Source organism: Silurus meridionalis, chromosome 17 (assembly GCF_014805685.1).
Source record: "Silurus meridionalis isolate SWU-2019-XX chromosome 17, ASM1480568v1, whole genome shotgun sequence".
Taxonomy (NCBI): domain Eukaryota; kingdom Metazoa; phylum Chordata; class Actinopteri; order Siluriformes; family Siluridae; genus Silurus; species Silurus meridionalis.
In genome coordinates, this window is record NC_060900.1 from 12,658,789 (window position 1) to 12,680,561 (window position 21,773).

General features: G+C 37.8%; 3 protein-coding genes across 3 annotated transcripts in view; all 3 read left to right on the top strand.

The window, feature by feature from the left end:
• The window catches only part of pxnb (paxillin b), a 39,069-nt gene extending 25,823 nt beyond the window's left edge, over nucleotides 1-13,246 (top strand). Inside the window, exons 4-12 of the mRNA XM_046870819.1 lie at nucleotides 201-286; nucleotides 368-510; nucleotides 708-894; nucleotides 1,002-1,128; nucleotides 7,038-7,184; nucleotides 8,090-8,263; nucleotides 8,446-8,527; nucleotides 8,625-8,773; nucleotides 11,324-13,246. Of these exons, the coding sequence (XP_046726775.1) occupies nucleotides 201-286; nucleotides 368-510; nucleotides 708-894; nucleotides 1,002-1,128; nucleotides 7,038-7,184; nucleotides 8,090-8,263; nucleotides 8,446-8,527; nucleotides 8,625-8,773; nucleotides 11,324-11,590 (1,362 nt within the window). The 3' untranslated portion in view covers nucleotides 11,591-13,246. The remainder of the gene's footprint in view (nucleotides 1-200; nucleotides 287-367; nucleotides 511-707; nucleotides 895-1,001; nucleotides 1,129-7,037; nucleotides 7,185-8,089; nucleotides 8,264-8,445; nucleotides 8,528-8,624; nucleotides 8,774-11,323) is intronic.
• On the top strand, nucleotides 1,756-4,060 carry LOC124399697 (formin-like protein 13). The gene is made up of 3 exons (XM_046870818.1): nucleotides 1,756-2,628; nucleotides 3,078-3,341; nucleotides 3,509-4,060. The coding sequence occupies exons 1-3, from the start codon at nucleotides 1,756-1,758 to the stop codon at nucleotides 4,058-4,060; spliced, it is 1,689 nt and encodes a 562-aa protein (XP_046726774.1).
• Nucleotides 13,247-19,537: 6,291 nt separating the features above from the next.
• gcn1 (GCN1 activator of EIF2AK4) overlaps nucleotides 19,538-21,773 on the top strand; it is a 47,901-nt gene continuing 45,665 nt past the window's right edge. The window contains exon 1 of the mRNA XM_046870937.1: nucleotides 19,538-19,680. Coding sequence (XP_046726893.1) covers nucleotides 19,663-19,680 — 18 coding nt within the window. The 5' untranslated portion in view covers nucleotides 19,538-19,662. The remainder of the gene's footprint in view (nucleotides 19,681-21,773) is intronic.

Consider the following 21,773-nt stretch of genomic DNA (forward strand, 5'->3'; position numbering starts at 1 on the left):
AGTAACAGTAGTGTTGATTAGAGTGGCACTAATAGTTTCTTTGGTGTCAGTAAGCTTTTGAATATAAAAATTGTCCATTCAAAAGCTTCCACAGAGATATCTGATATCATTAATTAAATCTGGATTGGCATGTTTGACATTAACGTACAGTCTTGTGTACATGCTCAAAGTTTTCCCTTATTATTTTGTTTTCTTTTCAGTCTCTTGGTTCAGCACAAAAAAGTACATTGTCTCTAGAAAGCAGCAGTCCCCCACTACCTCATACAGAAGAGGACCACGTATACAGGTCAGTTACATGGTCACAAACTCCTGTATTGCCAGTTTCTATACTGTGCTGAAGCTTTATTTTCTCCCATTGTTATTTTAGTTTCCCTAACAAGCAAAAGACACCATCAGACTCCTCAGCAGCAGCCATGAGCTCTGCACTTGGCAGCAACTTGTCAGAGCTGGACCGCCTGCTACTGGAACTCAATGCTGTTCAGCAGATCACACCATCCTACACCAGCACAGGTGCCTAGACCTATATGTTCCACACCTGAGTGCCATGCATTACACAGATGCAAAGATTAATATCACCAAACCCTACTAGTAGTTTTCTTTTTTCCTAAGGCATATTGTTATACTTATCGAATTGGATTAATGTTCTTGCCAACGCAAATATTCTAATTGAAATTAGATATCAACCTGTTGCAATTTTTGATCTGTAGAAGAAGCAGCTCCCCCACTTCCTCCCTCCAGTTCTGCACACTACATCCAGGAAAATGGAGCCTACTCAGGCATTAGCCCTGCTCCCAAGGACAAACCTCAGAGAAATGGAGCAAAAGGGCCGGAGGAAGGACGTCCCACTGTAGAGAGCCTACTGAATGAACTGGAGAGCTCTATTCCTGTCCCAACGTAAGATCCTCACAGTCAAATTCTTCTGCATTTTTATGAATGCTGATATATGGCTATATTTTATAATATAACTGCTGATTAATGTCAATGTTAACTTGTGTAAGCAGGCCTACACCCACTGGACTTCAAACTGAGGGACACTCTGATCAACCTGGTCGAATGTCAGCCACTTCAGCCACACGAGAACTGGATGAGCTCATGGCCTGTTTATCTGATTTCAAGGTGCAGAGCAATGTAAGTTCATATTTGTGTGCCTCTACAGAACAATGAGTTTCTTTTATGTAAAATTAAGTGACTTAACTTATATGGACGAATCTTCCTTGGATTGCAGTGCTCAAACAGACTTGCTGGGCAATCTGTCCATCTAGTTTAGTTACTCCTCACACCCACTTCTTTGATTTACTTTTATTTGTTAGCTATTCTGTTAATTCTGTCAAGTCATTTGTTTCACATTCTTCTTTTAATGCGTCTGTTTTCTTTCCTGCTCTTTTTCCTCCTTATTGTTATTCTCTTCAGCAAAGCTCCCTAGGCTCCCTAAACTCTGAGCCACTATTAGATCAGCCCAACAGCTTCTCTACCATTGCAGATATTCATTCTCCTTCTACTCTGGTAGTCCCTACTACAGTTTCCCCAGTAACAAGTCTTTCTTCTAAACCAAATTGCTACTTTCCACTGCCCTCTTCTGCACTACCCTTAGAGTTACACATAGTGGAAGATTCCAGTGAAGCTGCTCTGCAGTCCAGTGCCCCCAAATCTGCCCCATCTGCCCAATACTCTACCACTTCAATTTCAGCCTTTTCCAGTTCTCCATTCTCCCCTTCAAATCTACATACAGACCCGGACATTGATGATTCTCTCTCCATGCTGAGCACAGAGCTAAATTCGCTTGTGGGTTTGTCCCAAAGCATTATTACTACTACCACCACAAAAGTGTCTACCATCAGTCCTGGCAATCAACAGCACATCTCTGCCAATCCTGAGAGTCTGCTTCTCAGCAGCGAAACTGAAGCAGCTTCTGTGCCTATTCCAAAATCGCAAAGCTCACTGAGTAAACTTGGAAATATGAAGACCTCACATAAAGACAATTCTTTAATAATTCAAGCTCCAGATGATGCCTCTTTAGAACCTAAATCTGCTGTTACATCTCCCATCTCTACACCTCTACCTGCCAGTGAATCACCCACTATGCAATCCCCATCCCCTTTTAAATCTGCTTCCCCTTATCTCACCACACCTCCTATTTGTTCTGTAGCAGTGCCCAAGACTACAAGACCACTTCCCCCTATGAGGCCTGAGGCTTTAGCTTTGGAGCCTTCTATTGACGATGCTTTGGATAATCTACTTACCATAAACTTCATGAGCAAGCCAGAGGCCCAACATTTGGTTTCATCAGCTTGTAAGATGGATTTAGCAGAGCACCCAGAAGTGTTTGAAGAGACACTTGTTGCAGTGGACCGTAGGGTGGTACAGCCAGACGTGCACACGGAGAGTGAGGCAGGAGATGTGGTTCATGAGGAACATTCTGACTGTAAGAGTGATCTTTTGGACTGGGCTGACATGGAGTTGAAGTTGTCATATGATGGCGCCGATGGCTCAATGACTCCTACGACTGAGGCTAGCTGGATGGATGACTCCCTTACTCCTTCCTCCTGCCCTGGAACCCCAGATGCCCAGATTGACCTGCCTGCATTACATCCTGTCAGCACAATGGATAGGATTTCAGCATCTGGACATGTATGGAGGAAATTGCAGTGTTTTCATTATAACCATTGAAAATGAGGTCATGGAGTGTTACTATTAATTAAAGGCTGGCTTAATTAAAGAATTGAATTAATGGATTGACAAATTAATTCTCAAGGTCTGGAATGTTGGCATGTGAATGAAGCATGAACAACATTAGCATGAGCATCATAGCTCTGTTTTGTAGTACACACCTGCTTTGCGTGTAGTTATGACGATAATCGTACTTTAACATCTTCCTCTATACAGTTATTGGACTAAAGAACTACCAGCCTGAAGCTTTTGCTGTGTGTTTTTATGGTGATGACCATTGCCTGAAGATCCTCTCTCGATCTCAACAGCATCTAATCTCACATGGGTGAATCTACTTCTGCTGACCTGACTGTTGCATGTTTTGTCATTTGTGTATGAATCATCTGACTGAGTCTCTACCCCTGGCTCAGCTCAAGTCTGTGATCAGACGTACAAAGGAGACACCCAATGTCCATCCCATGTACCGGGATGGCCTTATTCGCAGAAAGGTGGGCCCAGTAATCTTTCACAAAAGCAACTCTCAGGATCGCCTCATAGAAGAGCTACAAGGCAAGCTGGGAATTGCTCGCAAAGAACGGCCCAAGAAACAACCAGATGATTGGCTGACAGAGGGTGTCATTGTCATGTCAAGCCCAAAACGCTTGCGAGAAGACCACAGCAGGGATGTGGATAAGGTAGATTTGTGAAACAATGGACAATTCAGGCTACATATATTTTTACACTTTTTGAATACTCTCAACTGACCTTTCTATTGACCTGAAACTGCTTTTTCCATCAGTCTTTCTTTACTTACCTTTTATATTTTTCCTCGTGTATTCTTTTTCTGTCTGTCTCTCTTTAGATTATTATTCCCCCTGAATCTCCTATTCCTCAGAGAAAGGTGATACCTGCATCCCAGTCCAACTCCCCAGGCCCTTGCCTACCACCTCCAGCCATGGAACCAAAGTCCAGGCCTACAGTTAAAGCTGTACCAGTTCCACCTCCCCCTCCTCCTACCCACACTACACTTATTCCTGTCCCTTGTCAACGTCCTAGGGAATCTATACCTCCTCCCCAACTTCCTGTAGAATGTGAGTCTCCTCCAGTCCCAGTTAAGTCCCCTATTCCTCAGCCAATACTCCCAGCAAAGCCTGCACCAACACCACCTCCTCCTCAACTGCCAGCAAAGCCTGCACCAACACCACCTCCTCCTCAACTGCCAGCAAAGCCTGCACCAACACCACCTCCACCTCAGGCACCCCCTCCTGCCCCTGTTGACCCTCCCAAAGTGCTGGTGTCTGTGGGTTGTCAGACGGAAAATTATCCCTTCTTCCCTCCAACACAGGTGCCGGCATGGAGCTCCCTTTACAAGGATGTGGGAAATAGGGGTGCTGAGGGTGCACCCCAAATTTGAGCATGGTTTAACTAAAAATATAGCCCCCAAAAAATGTATCTACAGATAACCAGATTATGAAAAAGGCTAAACAAAGTTTATTATTTAGTTTTCCTCATATACTATATTCATTATTTCCTCTTATACAAATGATATGGCATCAATTACAATGTTTAATTCATTTCTATAAATCTAGAAGTGTCTTTGTTTTTTTGCTTTGTTTTTAAGTTGTTTCTAGCATATACATTATATGGACAGAAGTTTGTGGACACCTAACCATTAGAATTAGTTTGTGTTTTTTTAAACATCCTATTCCACATTTAGTCCCTATTTGCTGTTATAACCATTACTCTGGGAAGATGCACCAGTAGATTTTGGAGTGTGCTTGTGCTCATTCATCTACAAGTAAGAAGGCCTGGGGTGCACAGAACATGTTTGGTTCTCCCAGTTTAATTGAAGAGAGAATTTTATGCTGCTGAATCTGACTACATTCTTTACAATTGTCTTCAACTTTGTGGTAACAGTTTGGTGAAGAACCACATATGACTGAAAACTCAGGTGTCAGTACTTTTGTCCATATTGTGTATTGTCCATTAAAGAGTCAAATCTTCAAGAGTAATCACTTTTTCTGGGTAACACTTCAAAATAAAATAGAAGGGGGAAAAAGTAATTTTTTCTCAATTAACCGAATTGCAAGTAAATGAACAGAAAAATTCGAATGAAATTTTTTTTAGTTTGTCTGTAAAACGGCATAAATTCTTTTTGTTATGATTGCACACAGTTTTTAAAGGAACTCTGCAGGTTTTCCAAACATTTTAGAAAACCAACTACAAACTTTCTGTGGATGTAGACTGCCTTAAATTTGTTTCTCTCTTCATGTAATCCCAGACTGACTCAATTATGTTAAGATCAGGGTTCTGTGGGGACCAAAACATAACTTCCAGGTCTCCTTTTTCTTATTTGTATGAAAAAGGCACGTAATGAACATTGGCTTATGTTTGGGGTCATTGTCCTGTTGCAGAAGAAATTTGGGGCCAATCAGACACCTCCCTTATGGTACTGCATGATGGATAAGTGTCTGCCTCTATTTCTAAGGATTGAGGGACACCATTAATCCTGACTAAATCTCCAAATCCATTAGAGGAAATGCAGCCCCAAACTTGCAGGAAGCCTCCATCATGCTTCACTGCCTGCAAACACTTATTACTGTGTCTCTCTCCAGCTCTTCAGCAAACAACTCGCCTCATGCTACTGTCAAATAGTTCAGATTTTGATCAGTCCAGAGCACCTGCTGCCATTTTTTCTGCCCCCAGTCCCTATGTTTTTGTGCATAATTGAATCGCTTAGTCTTGTTCCCATGTCAGAGGTTTGGCTTTTTGGCTGCTATTCTTCCAAGAAGACCACTTCTGGTCAGACTTCTTCAGACAGTAAATGGGTGTAACTAGGTCCCACTTGTTTCCACCAGTTCTTTGCTGATGGCACTGCTAGATATCTTCACATGTCAAAAGGAAGTAAGCATGGTGTCTTTCATCTGTTTCCTTGGCCGACCACTGCATCTATTGTCGGTCAGGTCAGGTGCAGTACACAGTATTCCAGTATTGAAAATATAAAACGTATATAAAGTGCAACCTGGGTTGCAGGATTATCCTGTAGCCTAAAAACAATATTTATACATTTTAACCTTATGGACAGGTTACATCAATAAGGAATTTCAGCCATCACAAATTTTGAGACAGGATTACCAGATGGTTCACAGCATCTGGTTTAAGTGTGACCCTATGAAATGTTACAATGTTGCCACCAGTGCTGAGTGCTCTCTCAGATGGAGCTCTGGTGACAGGGATGCAGAAATTCTGCCAAGCTAGCCTCGCAATGGGGGAAGTTTGCTATCCATCGTCCAAATCCATCGTCGACTAAACAACTGATACTACTACTCTTTTTGGCAGTTCTTCTGTCATCACATCAGCCTCAATTTCAGAACTTCTTTACCGTCATGCTTAGGAACGCATACAGCTGTGCCCTCACCAGTGCAACAGTGAAAAGGGTCCCCTCTAATACAGTGTTGATTCATGTTCCGAACATTGTTTAATTTACACCAGTATTGCGCTATACAAAACATTTATATCATTAAATAAACACCAGTATTCAGTATGAACCCAGCACTAATATAAAACTGATGATTATTGATTAGCACCTGCTTGGTATAAATGGGTTAATCATGCACCTTGTGTGCAAGTGTAAGAATTGAAATCCAAACTGTAGTCACACCAAATATTGATTCGATTTAGATTTTTATTCTGTTTACTTACTTTGCATTTTTTTTAATTGATAAAAAGTAAATTAACACATTTTTGAAAGCATTGATACTTTACAGTGTTTCTTCACCCTTCCCTAAAATGGTTGCCCAGTACTGTACGAGTTTCTGGTAAATAGAAAATATTGTGGTGAAAAAAAATATTGGTTTTGGTAGTTTTATTTTATAATTGTATAAAACAAAAATCAATTTAAAGATAAACTATACATTTATTAATATAAAATAATAATCTATTAAGTTTGCTCATTTTCATATAAGATGGAGGAATATAACTCTCTCTCTCTGTCTCCCTCTTCCCTCTTTCTAGCCAGAATAGTTTGTTGGCTATGAATAAAGGCTGGTATTGAGAGAAATGGTTTTATTGTTATATAATTACTTATCTATTACATATTTAATAAATAAGCAGTCGGTCTGGTGGCATCACTTTTGGGTGTAACAAGAATTTAATTTGCTAACATTACTTGTGGTAAAGAAGCATGCAAAAGTGTTATTCCACATTACAACATACAAATGGTGCCTCCCAGGCTGTCCTGCACATAGATTCGTTGTGGCATCAGAGGAAGCTTATGAAGAATATTTATATTTAAAAATAAATCTCCTCATATGTGTGGGTGTTTTTTTCTGAAAATCTCCCTGTTTAAACCTATTTATTGTTGGGTTTTTTTTTTTTCCTACTGTCTTTAGATCATGGCTCAGGGAAAGGGTCCAAACACACAGGTGAATAAACTAGATAACATGCTCGGAAGCCTGCAGTCTGACTTACATAAGCTGGGTGTAAAAACTGTGGCCAAAGGAGTGTGTGGGGCTTGCTGCAAACCTATTGTTGGGCAGGTGAGTAGTATACAGCAGTACACCTCTGACTGTATGGATGTCAAAGAAAATATATATATTAGGGCTGTAAAAATTAATATTCATTTTTATGGAACTAATTTTATTAACACGCAATTAATGCACGCATTTCTGTTTTGACAATTTTTTTTATTGAAAAAAAAATATATATATATATATATATATATATATATATATATATATATATATATATATATATATATATATATATAGAAAATATAAAAGAGGTGAAAATAAAATCAACAGATCACATTTGTTCAAGGTGTCCTTCCGTTAAACTCCATGATGCACACATCCGGATATTAGAAGCATACGTGTAGAAACCGAGCAAAAGTTGCGTTTGGTGTTCTGATGATCTACATCATTTAAAATGCCATAATTACTTAAAAACTATTAAAATAATAATTTTGTCTTAATGTTCTACATTGAGTATGGTTTAACTAATAATAAACATACATTTGCATAAAGCATCGATATTTGTGCATGCCCATGTTGATTATAGTATTAAAAACTTAAAGTATTCATTTAAGGTAATTTAACAGAACAGATAAAATTGTGCGATTATTTACTTAACTCATGACGTGTGTTACGTGTGTGCTGTATTTTTTTTTCTACTGCTACCCCCCTCCCCCCTTTTGTTGGCTCTGTCGTCAACGCTTTACTATCTATTAGTGGAGCCACCTGTTAAACTAAATGGTTATTGTTCCCACACTCCCCTAGGCCTAGCCAAGGTGGGAACGTAACGTGATAACTGACTAAAATATTTAGTCACGATTAAACAGCCCTAATATGTGTGTGTGTGTGTGTGTCAGTTATCAGTTGATCTAGTTAATGTAATTGAGTGTATGCTAGAGAGTGGATTTAGATTTGTGTGTGCACTTCTACAGGTAGTAACTGCCATGGGCCGCACATGGCATCCGGAGCATTTTGTTTGCTCTCACTGCCAGGAGGAGATCGGTTCTAGGAACTTCTTTGAGCGTGATGGACAGCCATACTGTGAGAAGGACTACCATCACCTTTTCTCTCCTCGGTGCTACTACTGCAATGGTCCCATTCTTGATGTGAGAAAATCTAATTTCAATAAAGTCAAAAATTATAAATCTTATAAAACATCAGATATTTTGCTGGATTTAGATGTATTCTATTATAATTGGAGGAAATGCTGTATTTAAAATGAGATACAAATTATGTGAAAGTAGAGAAGAGAGAGTTAGAAAATATATTTGCCATTTCAAATTTACAGAAAGTAGTGACTGCTCTGGATAGGACATGGCACCCTGAACACTTTTTCTGTGCTCAGTGTGGAGCTTTCTTTGGCCCTGAGGGTGAGTAGCTACTGCTGATACTGTACTGTCCTCTGCACACAAATGTTTAATTTGCAGCAGGGTTAAAATGTCTCATCATGTATTTCTTTTTTTTAAGGCTTTCATGAGAAAGACGGGAAGGCATACTGCCGTAAAGATTACTTCGACCTGTTTGCTCCCAAGTGTGGTGGCTGTGCCCGTGCAATCCTTGAAAATTATATATCTGCCCTGAACAGCCTCTGGCACCCTGAATGCTTTGTTTGTAGGGTATGCGTGCTTACTTTGAAATCTGAAGCATATTTATGTATGGAGGTGGAAAGAGTACAAAAAAAAATACTATTACTTTGATGAAATTTTACACACATCTAAAAAAAAATCTACTCAAGTAAAAAGTAGTCCGTTTAAAATTGAGTAACAATTACTTTGCTACTTTTTTGTACTTTTACCTTTTATACTTTTTTCCTGTGTACTGTACAAAGGACAATGAGATATAAATCTTACACTCGATATTTTTAATTAAGGGAACATCTTTACAATACACAGCATTTAAAGGGAGGTATAATGTGGTTTAGTGCAGACCATTCCATAAAACTTTTTACAACCATTGAAGGTGGCATAAATTGTGGATTGTGTTAAACCATTTTATTTTTCTTCACCAACAAACACTAACAGACATACTGCAAATCTGTCAATTTAATCCGATCAGGAAGGAGCAGAGCGATACGCTGCTGACCCCAGGTAGAGCAACGCAGCAACATAAAGCATATTTTATCCTCCTAAAATAAGGCTTTTGTTGCTGTTTTGATGTCCCTGTGATCAGCAGAGCAGCTTGTCCTTGCACTGCGTTTTGCTCCTTCAAACTAGAGAAGCGCATAGCACTGTTCACAGTGGATAATACACAGGATTTATTTTTCACCAAAAGTATTGCAGTTGGTCCACTATCTCTAGATTGATGTGTCCTCCTCTAGCTAATGAATCGAAAAGGAGAGTTGCCGTCACTCCAGTGCGACTCATGGCTACTGTGCCATACGCATATATGTATAACATGTATAAGATGGATAGTCATCATCAGTTGGTCAATGCCAAGCAATCACAGGTAACTTAAATAATTTGTTAGTGAGAAGCAAAATATATCTGTTTTGTGGATTTTGGCTTAGGAGCAATTTGTTTTAATTTCACTTAAATGTTTGTGTATATTCACAGTCAGGGCTAAGGCTGCTTTTTGAGAGGCTCTTGTCAGAATTACAGGAAGCCATGCGGTGCTTGCCCTAGGATTATTTATATTTCATTTGCACAAATGCCCCAAAAGGTAATTCTGTATCTTTCAAACCTGTTCTCTTTGTAATCAACTAGACACAAGTGTACCTCAACAGTTGTGGTGGAGGACCAATGGGTGGACCAACAGGATGTCCCAAAATCATTACATTACCTCAGACTGGTCTTGACGGTACCTTTTTTTTTCAAAAGTGCTTAGCTTAGAGTTTAACATTACACTGCGTGTTACATAGTCACCCGAGAGAAGAGAAAATCTTGTGGTTACAATTAGAAATTCACCACCACATTTATGTTAGAGAATGAAGAGAGGACCTTGCTCGTGTACATGTTGTGAGGGCATCTCTGTCTTTTCCTGTTATTTAAACTACCAAACTTTTTACCAAACAAATTCTCCATTCCATGGTTCATGTTGACAGGCTAAGCAATTTTGAAATGAAAGGTACAGTCAGACCAGTCTGAGCTTATGCTCTTACATAATGAATTTGGAATGTACCATTGGTCCACCCATTTCATCCAACGCAAGTGATGAGGTACACCTTGCGTCTAGTTGATTGCAAATAACACAGGTTTGCAAGAAACTGCATTACCGCTTCAGGCACATGTACACAATTTGTGTGTGAACTTCTCAATATCGCTGTCAAGACATTTGTCCAAACATAAAACAAATAATCTTGGTTCAGTGGGAGTGCTGCATGGTTTTTTGAATGAATGACAAAAGCCTTTCAAAAAGCAGCTTTAGCCCTGCCTGTGAACTAAAACAAAATAATTGCTCCTAAGCATAAATCTAAAAAAACACATCACCCAGTAACAATATATTCATGTTTAATTACTGGTGATTAATTGTCCTGCATTTGCTGGTTGTAGGTGAGTATCCCTCTTCACACCGTTGTTTTTTTTTGTTTTGTTTGTTTTTATTTGTTTTTTATAATGTAAACATATATACCTCACAGCAAATATGAAAAAAAAAGCAAACAAAAACATTTAAATATATTTGTAAAATAGTACTATATATGCAAGCCAAACAAAAATGTAAACTATGCAAAGAAACAATTTTGCATGCAATGCTTTGGATTGAAACTTTTTATTTTTTTTTTTATCTGCAACCACAATAGTTTTTGGCTGAAAATCAGTTACATAGAAGTACATTGACCGGGCACAAGTACCTCATACAACCCCACTATCAAACAATGATTTGGTTGCTTAATTATGGCCCTGAGTTGACGTCATTTCCTTAGAGTTCATGTTCAGCAGAATGTGACTGGGTTTCATATGATAGAAAAGCAGTATTTTCCGGAGTGCAATACATTTTTTTTCTTTGCATTTTTATAACAGATGTGATTTCAAATATCGCAAAATACAATTCTTCAGAAAATAAAATCCATTTAATTGTTACTCAATTACACTAAATCAAGTAAATGCAACATGTTACTTTCCACCTCTGTTTATCCATCACAACTAAACTTTCCATTCTGTAGGCTTGTTAATGTGCAATAAAGGTACCACATTCTCATATGATTTTTATTTCATTTGTGTGTTCTCTAGGAGTGTTTTACCCCTTTTGTAAATGGCAGTTTCTTTGAGCATGATGGCCAGCCATACTGTGAGGTTCACTACCATGAACGACGTGGCTCTCTCTGCTCTGGCTGCCAGAAGCCCATAACAGGCCGGTGCATCACTGCTATGGGCAAGAAGTTCCACCCTGAGCATTTTGTCTGTGCCTTCTGCCTCAAGCAGCTCAACAAGGGCACCTTCAAGGAGCAGAATGACAAGCCATACTGCCATGGTTGCTTCGTCAAACTCTTCAGTTAGACTGGGTCAACATGGTGTGTGCTTGCTTGCCTGAGTGTGGGGAATATGCAGCAAAATCTGATTTGTATCAGCCTTATGTGATGATGGAGAAAAGAGTTCAGGTTTAAAAAAATAAGAAGGTTTGATTTTGTTTTTTGGTATTTGTGTGCAAATATCTGCTCACTGGTTGAGTGTGAAAGAATCTGTTATAGGAATTGGGCTTTGGATCAGTTGACCTGTGAAATTTTCACCATAAAAATGCTTTGTGGAGCGAAATAGAAAATGCCACAACAGGCAGAATGTGATCACTATTAGTAATAATTGGATGTGAGCTCAACTGTTTTTGATGTATTTAGCATTTGCAAGAAACAATTTATATTACTGTGCCTTGTTTTCTATGAGAAATTAAGATATATGAATTATACCAAAAATAATAGTATAGTACCTGATATGTACATTTCTATGGAGACTGAGGTTTTGGTGTGCCAAAAATTACCAGCATATTACAAACCAGCCAAGAATCACCTACATATAGTGAACAGTCGTAGTGTGATGGTGTGGTAATGAGTATTGTGCCATTCGAGTAAACTCTAAATATTCTGTACATATTGAATTATCCTACTTTTTTTCCCCAAAGAGACACCAAGGCTTTTGATCTTTGTATTCAGGGGGGCATATGCATTATTTAACTCTTTACCCTTACAGTCACATTAAAATCACTTAAATACGACATCTCATACACTTATGTATTTAGGTAACTGGGCCTTATTTTCTATGTTCTTACAAACTTAGTAACCACTTATTTCCTTTGATTACTTTGGGCAACTTTAACTGAATAGCTGTGACAATGTTGTGCAATTTCTTTTCCTTTAACACAGTATATGAATGGTTTAGGGGTAATTGTGTTTCTCTGTCTCGGACACACCTGGGCAATGTTAACTGCTGTATTATTTTCTGAAAATCTAATGTATTTTTCTCCTCTTCTCTCTTTTTCTTTTTTGCCTGAAAGTCTTAAGTGTCACTTAAGTGAGTGACATTTCTAAGAATTTGTATTTGAAAGATGAATTATTAGAAATGTAACACCGGTTTTAAAAGTGGGTATTTCTATATATTTTCAGTATAGTCTTGAGTGCTTGCCAAATAATCTTGTGCTTGTGTATTGTAATGGTAACAATGCATGTAAGGAATTATAAGTAGCTAATAATCGTTTATCCGTATGCATTATCCTCGGACAATACATATTTTTCATCACTGGTGTAAGAATGCAGTTCAAACGTATGGCCTTCTTTTATATGTAATGTTTATGAAATTACCTTTAATGGGGAGATGCTGTGAAAAAGATCTTTCCTATTTCATTTTGTTCCTATTGTTCTTGTCATTCTGAGAGCTAGGTGCCAAGAGGACTCAATAATCCATATGCCTCAGAGCCTATTTATGACACTGGTTTTAAAAGTTTCCCTTTGTTTTAGCATGTGATTCTTCTGATATAACAGGAGCTTTTTTCTTCTCTTGTTTATACTGTTACAGTCTATTTCAGTGCCTTCAATTACTGTGTCTATTTACCCAATGTGAATCTGCAGGTAAATATTATTTTTCATAACTTTCAATTTGTTCTAAGTCATAGTAACTGGCTGAATTCATATCGTTATCAATAAAATGCTTTGATGTTTTCATGCACTTTGAATCGTAGCCTTTGTGTTTGTTCCATGGATCAGGGGGATATTAATAGAAATTCAGCAGTAGATCATTTATAAGCATAGCTCAAGTCCTCTGAATAAACTTTAATCTCAGGGTTTACACTGATGATACCAGAAATTCAGATTTGTGTAAACTGTTTCAGAATTAGCAGAGTGCAACCCTATATTACGCAAGTGCCGTTTGTAAGATCCAAACTTTCTTTGCAACTTTGTTGGACAGAACAATAGTCATAAATCAATGTTGTTATACGGTTCTAGTATCATTTCAATTGCTCCCTTCTTTCAGTAGCTAATTCATGAAGTTGCAAAAATAAATAAATAAATAAATACTGTAGGATGCATTTAATGATTACCCAGTGGCAGCAATACATTTTAGCTCATATATGCAATGTGCCAATGGATATCTTATCAGTTGTATGCTACTATTAGTAAAACACATCCTCAGAATTAACATACAATTAAGATATATAATTAGCTGAGCAAATTAATAGTTTTTTTTGTGATTACTGATGTTAAATTATAAAATTCCTAATTATTTGACAAAGTACTTAGTTTTAACTCAAATCCTAGTTATAAATGCAAAATATGAATTTGTTACCATGTAGTGGAGAAATTAGTGGATAGATGTGGAAAAAAATAAAATAAAACGTAGCCAGCCAGGTGATTCTCTCATACTAGAGTAGTGAGAAGGAGCATTCACATCTGTATCCAGATACTCTGTGAGCTACACATTCACAGATGCTCTAGAGCTGTTGCCTAACACACAGGGGGAGAGCCATAACTTTAGATAAAGGGATTGTAAGAGTGATTTGTAGAGTAGAGAAGTGTATATAGGTTAAATGTGCAGTTAATGTCTGTGCAAAGGTAGCGATATGTACAGTTGCTGAATTAAAGCGTGAACGTATATATGTAAAATTGGGGTGTGTGTGTGTGTGTGTGTGTGTGTGTGTGTGTGTGTGTACGCGTGCGCACTCGTGACAGAGAGTTCTCTGTCATAGGATGTTGCTACGTTACCTGAATGCTATTTAAAGCTAACAGCGCGGCCGCGGGAGGTTGAACTTTACAGCGAGTAGCTAAAGATGGGAATTAGTCCTCTTTTTGAAAGAAGAAAGAAAAAGAACTTCTGCAAAAATATAAATCAGAATGGAAGAGCGAGGAAATATGTCCATGGCAAATTGTAAATGATGTGGGAGAGATTTTTCTGTAAGCTCTATGGCGATGTTTGCAACGTCAAACAACACGCGTCCACGGAGACCCATCAAGTGAACGACCGACAGCAAAGAACCCAGGGTGCAATTTTTTTTTTTTTTTTTTTTTTTTGTCACATGCCACAACATCTCCAGAGGCTGATCGGTTGGATACTGTCTTAAAAGCCAGAATTTATTACAAGATGTTTTATTTTTGTAAATGTACATACAAAATAATACATTTAATTATTGTGCATTCAGCATAATGTCAACAAAAATTATATGCTTTCTTATTTGATTTTTGCCTATTTAAATAAAAAAAATGTATTTTAGCTTATTCGGGTGGTGGGCTTACACATACAGGCAGTTGCTCTGTCCTGTATTATACAGTTCACTATGATGCTAATGACTGTCAGAGGTGACAAAAGTACACACATCCCTCACTTAAGTAGAAGTATATATACTCATGTTTTAAAATATTCCAGTAAAAGCTGAAGTACTGACTATACTATTTTTACATAAGTAAAAGAAGTTTGGGCTATACCATGTACTTCAGTAAAAATGTGTATCTGTTCTAAATGTATTTCAATATTAATACTTTTCAAGTTTTAATACTCTAATCAACATGGGCATGGACAAATATTGAAGCTTTATGGGAATGTATGTTTATTATTAGTGAAATCAAACAACATAGAGTATGGAGATAAAATATTCTAATAAAAGTTTTAAAGTAACTATGGTGTTTTAAATGTAAATGTAAATCGTCAGAACACCAAATGGAACCTTTGCTATGTTTCAATGTTGCTATGTTTTCACAGGCGGTTAATGAGATGATACCAGAGACACTGTACCTCTTCAAACATTCAAACGTATTACATCATTAGAGAATTTTTGTTTGATGTTAATTTGTTTATTTAAAAGTAGACATTTCTAGATTTCTATTTCTATAATTATTATATATTTGAGGCAAATATTTACTGAGATTCAGGTTGTTTTATTCATATGTCTGTGAAAAGAGATGACAGAGATCGATGACAGACACCCTGTCTGTTTTTTTATTTCACTAAAGCAGGGGTGGCCGAGCCGCATGCGGCTCTTTGGCTGGTTTCATGCGGCTCATGAAACCTTCTTCCCTTCGACGTTTGTGTGTGTTTGATTTTTAATGTGCGTGTTCGCTTTGCTTAAGTTCAATACGGTATTTTTAAGACTTAAATGAGCTTGCCCCTACTGGGAAACTTTGCGGTATATCAGACCTTGGCATGAGGCCAATCATAAATTACAGCGATGCACCGAGAATTTTCGGAAATACCTAAACCACCGAAACAACACGGCAGAAACACAATTGTAATGACGCAATAAAAAAGCGCAGCAGCACACGGTTATCTGAATAAGAGCAACATGTCTGCGGTGTGCGGAGAGCGATGTGCAAAACGTGCAATGCAGACATTTCAAGAGGGGGTGTATCTGCAAAGAGTTTCTCCAAGTCAGGTTTAATTTATCACCTGAAATCCAAACATCCCGATTGCCTTCTAAATATGAGAAGAACGCGACGCAGAAAAGTAGTCAATCCGAGCATGCGCACTCCGTCTGTAGTGGACGTTTGTGAAAAGGCAGGAAAGTTTTTCAGTGATGGTGCCAAGGCAAAAGGCATAACACAAAAAATTATGGATTTCATTGCCTTTTGAATTGAATTTGCATTTCGGTGCATCCCTAAAATATTATCGTTGGTGTGGCCCTCTGACACAATTCAGGTTTCTCATGTGGCCCCTTGTAAAAATTAATTGCCCCCCCCCTGCGGTATATTCATCTCACGCACATGCGCATTTGACAAAAATACCGTATTGAACTCAAGCGAAGTGAACACGCACATAAAAAAAACACAAAGTCCTTGTTTTCTACCCTGAAACACGTGAAATCAAAGCATCAATCTGTTCTGACTGACACACGTGAAAGAATTGATTCGAGTCGCAACAACGGAATACGAGGCAGATTTGAAGAGGATTGTTCAAGGCAAGGAATGCCAAAAGTCCCACTAAGAAACATGCATAGTAAAAGAAAAACGCTATTGTAAATTAATATTTTTTTGTTTGTGGACTTGGTTAAACAGAGTTTGTGTGTGTGAGGCAGTGCAGTGTTCATTGTTGAAAATGACTGTCCTGTGGTCTTAGAACTGTAGGAGTCAATTTCTGTCATTATGTTGGTGTGTGACATTTACAATAAATCTGGCTGAGCAGAGGTGTGTGTGTGTGTGTGTGTGTGTGTGTGTGTGTGTGTGTAAGAGAAAGGGATGGGTGATGTTCATGTGTGCCCATGTGTATGATGTGGCTCTTTGCAGTACCACAGTCAAAAATGTGGCTTTCAGTCTCTGACTGGTTGGCCACCCCTGCACTAAAGCACAGGGTTTTGTTGTTATTATGAGTGTAGAAATAAATAAAAATGTGGACACATGGTTCAACCATAAACAAGCTTCCAAAAAGGGTCCAAATTCACATTTTTTTGCAGAGTATTCAAGGGCTGCAACACTAGCCAAAAGAAGAAGGTGAAGAAAGGTACAGAGTAGGGTGCCTAAGCAAAGTGATGTTGAAAAAATATTTGAATTGAATAAATCATTCTCACTCATGTCCATGTATTATATCTGTATAAAAAACATGACTGCTTCAGCTGCTGTAAAGTAGTTGGAGCTATTCAAATAGCACCTGGTAGATTAATATATATTATATCTCTGCTGTTGTCATTAGAGGTCAAATTCTTAAAAAAAAAAAAAAAAAAGCCCTTGGTAAACCTGGAGTGCTTTCACTTCCATAAGTATAATCAAGAAGACATAATCACTATCTGATTAAATGCCTAAATAAATATGGACACAACAAATCAATTAAAAGGACAATACAGTATACATTGGAATAAATGCCACTAGCCACATTCTCCACCCTGACCTTAGCAAAATTTAGTCTGTTGGGGTTCGGTTACATGCTGTGACCCTTCACCACTAACCAGTGCCATGTGCATTAAAATAGTTTCCCACTCAGAGGAACAGTGATTTTGGCAGGCTCATCAGGCCCATCCAGGCCATGTCCACACTACTACGTTTTCGTTTGAAAACTTAACCCATGTAACACACAATTAACACAGTGAATTGTACGGAAACACTGTTACCTCCAATCATACCCTTTAGCAAATATCTACACCCCTTACAACTGGGTTGAGGGTTGTTATTGACTGAGATATATTCTTTATCGATCTGTTGACGGGTTTTACCAACCCACTCACTCCAGTCAATGATTGACTAGAAAACTGCTGATATCATCATGGAAAACACATACTACTCTGGACTAGTTCAGACACTATGTTACTAGAGTCAGAAATAGGCTCTAGACTCCTAACATCACTACCTCCTCCAGTGAAATCATATATTGAATTCAAAGGCTACAGACAGTGGTTTATCACTATTAGACTGTTAGACAGCTTCTGTTGATATTGTTCAGAAATAGTATGCTCTTCCCAACTAGAAACTCACTCAGAAACCCTTAAGTTCATGCCAAGAAGCAGGAACATTATTTAGAGATACACTCTTGCACCCTAGGAGGGACTCAATACTAGCTTCAAATTATGGTTTAGTTTTTTTTTTGTTTTAGTGGCAAAAAATGGCTCGCAAAAGTGGACAGTTTCTATATGTAATAAACCTGCATGGTGTGGATTCCCCACTTATCTGCTATCTTTTTCTATTCTTGCCATGTGTTAGATCACAGTTTTGCGTAACACTGCTGAATATTACATCAACTGGTTGCCTCAAAAACCTGCCAAACAATTGATAGAAAGAAGTATAACCAGTGGACTTGTGTGTAATACAATTACAAGTAAAAGTCAGTGTCTGTGGCATTTTTGGCCACTTAATTCATGGCCACTAAATTTATATTAAAATGTCTAAAAAATTACCATTGCATATGGGGTTGTAAGCAGTTGTTCAAGAATTGATTTATTCTTTAAATGCTGGAATCTGATTAGTAGACGATGTGAATGCGAAGGAGGCCAGTGGAGTGGTGCGGTTGCAGGGAGAAGGTGGTGAAGGTGGAGGAGTTCAGGTACCTGGGGTCAACAGTGCAAAGTCAAATCAAGTCATGTTTATTTCTATAGCGCTTTTCACAACAGACATTGTCTCAAAGCAGCTTTAAAGAAATCAACAGTTAAGGTGAACGATGTGCATTAATCCCTGATGAGCAGCCATGGCGACTGTGGCAAGGAAAAATTTCCTTAGATGTTATGACGAAGAAACCTTGAGAGGAACCAGACTCAAAAAGGGGAACCCATCCTTATTTGGGTGACATCAAGACTGTGATTATAAATCTTTAAACAACACAGAACACTGGAGAGAGAGAACTAACATAAGATTATGAGTAATGATCGTTCTACAGTCTTTTACAGTCATTGTGGTTATAAAACTAGGAGCTACTGAGCAACTCATAAAATATCACCAAACACCAATTTCTTCATGCCAGAGCCTTTAAACACTCAAGGAAGTCCAATGTAAATGCAAAGTAATGGAGAGAAGTAAAGATAAGAGTGCAGGCAGGGTGGAGTGGGTGGAGAAGAGTGGCAGGAGTGTTTTTGGGATATAAGAGTATATGCAAGAGTGAAAGGGAAAGTTTATAGGACAGTGGTGAGACCTGTTATGTTGTATGGTTTAGAGACAGTGGCATTGAGTAAAAAACAGGAGGTGGAGCTGGAGGTAGCAGAGTTGAAGATTTTTATTGGGACTGATGAGGATGGACAGAATTAGAAACGAGTTTATTAGAGGGACCACGCATGTAGGACATTTTGGAAATAAGGTGAGGGAGGTGCGATTGAGATGGTTTGGACATGTGCAGAGGGGGCACATAGGGTATATCGGTAGAATAATGCTGAGGGTGGAGCCGCCAGGAAGGAGGAAAAGAGGAAGCCCAAGAAGGGGGTTTATAGGTTTAAAGAAGCAGAGGAAGAAGACAACTTTGTAACTGTAGTTCCAGCTATTAAGTGAAAACTTTTACATAATCAGGTTAGCTCTCTGACTAACTGACTGAAAATAATGACACCATATATAAAGAACTGTTTTGGTCATACCAGCTGTGTCCTCTAGGGGTCATCCTATAGAATCAGAGGGCAAAGAACGACGTAATGACACGGAAGTGAGGGCTTTTTTCTGTTTTTTTTTTTTTTTTAACTGGACACCGGCAAGATGGCAGCGGACACGCAGGTTTGTGTGCGAGTCGTGGCATGGTATTAATGCTTTGCTGTTGATTGTTTTCCGCAAAGGTTTTGTTTTTCATATATGTTTTAAAGGACAGTGACCTTGAGTATGCTTAGTGCCGGTTAAAACAAATTCTACGTATGTCACGATAAAGTTAAGTGACTCGTGCATATTGCATATAAGCGAGCACAGAGCTGGGCTAGCGGCTAAGCTAATGTAGCTGACTTGCTATCACTTTTCCGGCCATAACACTGGAAGACTCACAAAGATGTCCACATGGAACACGTAGAATGAAGCTATCAGAGCTCGTGAGCCTGCGCATCTCTATAGGGTCATATTCATTTTTAAAAGAACTCCAATTTGAGAGGTTGCTATCAGCTGCTATGATTCAGCGAGTCATCTTGAAGTAGTGTCTTTAAATGATCACCACTAGGTAAAGTTAGTATTGATTATTGGCTTGGGTTTGGCAATTATAGCAACAAAGCACGAGCAATTTCATCTAAACTCGTGCCCAGTAACAAATACGTACAATACTGTGGTTTGAGAGACAAAATTATACAAATCCTGCCTAAACATATTCTTCGCAATCGAATTTTCTATTCGCAGTTAAATAAACGCATCTACTTGGTTTACATAAGTGCTAATTGTTAAACTATTAGAAACAGGTTTAATTCACTATATCAGAATCCCAGTTTCTCACAAGTTTACACACCCGATTGACTGTCTCTTAGAACCAACGTGGGTGTAATGATTTTTCGAGGGTTCATAGGTAAAGATATTTAAAGTACACCAGAGTCTTGATAATTGTGCAAAATCCAAGCTAACCATTCAAAATAACCTTAATAACTGTGGAGAAACCTCATCTACAATCCGGCCCTTGTGTAGGATTTATTTCCAACAAATGAAGGAACCATGAACTTAAATAAATACACCCAAATCAATTCATACAGAGTATGACATATTAGAATATAAGGAAATAAAATAAAAAAATATATAAATGATCAAAGTATAATAAAAGTATGAAGTGTACCTATAAAGTATAAAAATATGTACTATACAAATATAAAATAAATATATATTGTAATATTTAAATAAATTAGGGCTATCAATCAAATAAAATATTGAATCATGATTAATCGCATGATTGTTAACTTGTGATTAATCACAACTTAATCACACACTTTTATCTGTTCCAAATGTACCTTGAATTAATACCTAAAAGGACTTTTAATACTCTAATCAACATGCGCACAGACAATTATTATTATTAGTGAAACCTGTCTCAACATAGAGCATGAAGACAAAATATTGTTGTAAATGTTATAAAGTAATTATGGCGTTTTATATATGATGTAAATCAGGACAGCAGACAGAACTTTTGCTATGTTTTCACACGGACGATTTGAATTGTTGGATATGTGCATCATGGCAGATTTTGGATTTTGATTTGTCTTTATGCATCAGTAATACAAATGTTTAGTGATTAAAAGGGATTTTTCGGTGGGGTTTATTTTATTTTAAATACCCAAGTAAAAAAAAAGGGAGTTGTGAAAAAAATGTATGTTACGTTATTACCTTGTTTATATTTTTATATATTATATATATATGTGTGTGTGTGTGTGTGTGTGTGTGTGTATGTATGTATGTATGTATGTATGTATACAATAATTAGTCAGATGGGAAGGGTATGGACAAATATTGACATTAGTGTCTTAGTGTGATTGTCACTCATCCAGATATAAAAATCTTGACCCTTTGATAGTATAGACATTATAGTAAAAAAGAGCTAAAATAACTTTTAGAGATGAATGTACTTTGGTCTGAAAAGTTAAGTCCAAAACCAAGACAGCAATAAAGAAATTGGTAAATGAATTAAAAGCATCAGGTACTGAAATAAGTCAATCCATAATTAAGTGTTGGAAGTAGCCTGAAAAGCAGTAGCAAAAAGCAAATGCCCCTACTTCTATGACGGTCATAAATAGCCAAACTGAACTTTTCAGGTCATCACCAGTCATTTGGATAAGTGTTTTTCTCGCTTTAGTTGTTGAATTGTTTGGCCATGATCACCTTGTATGTATGGTAGAAAAATAAGTGAAGCT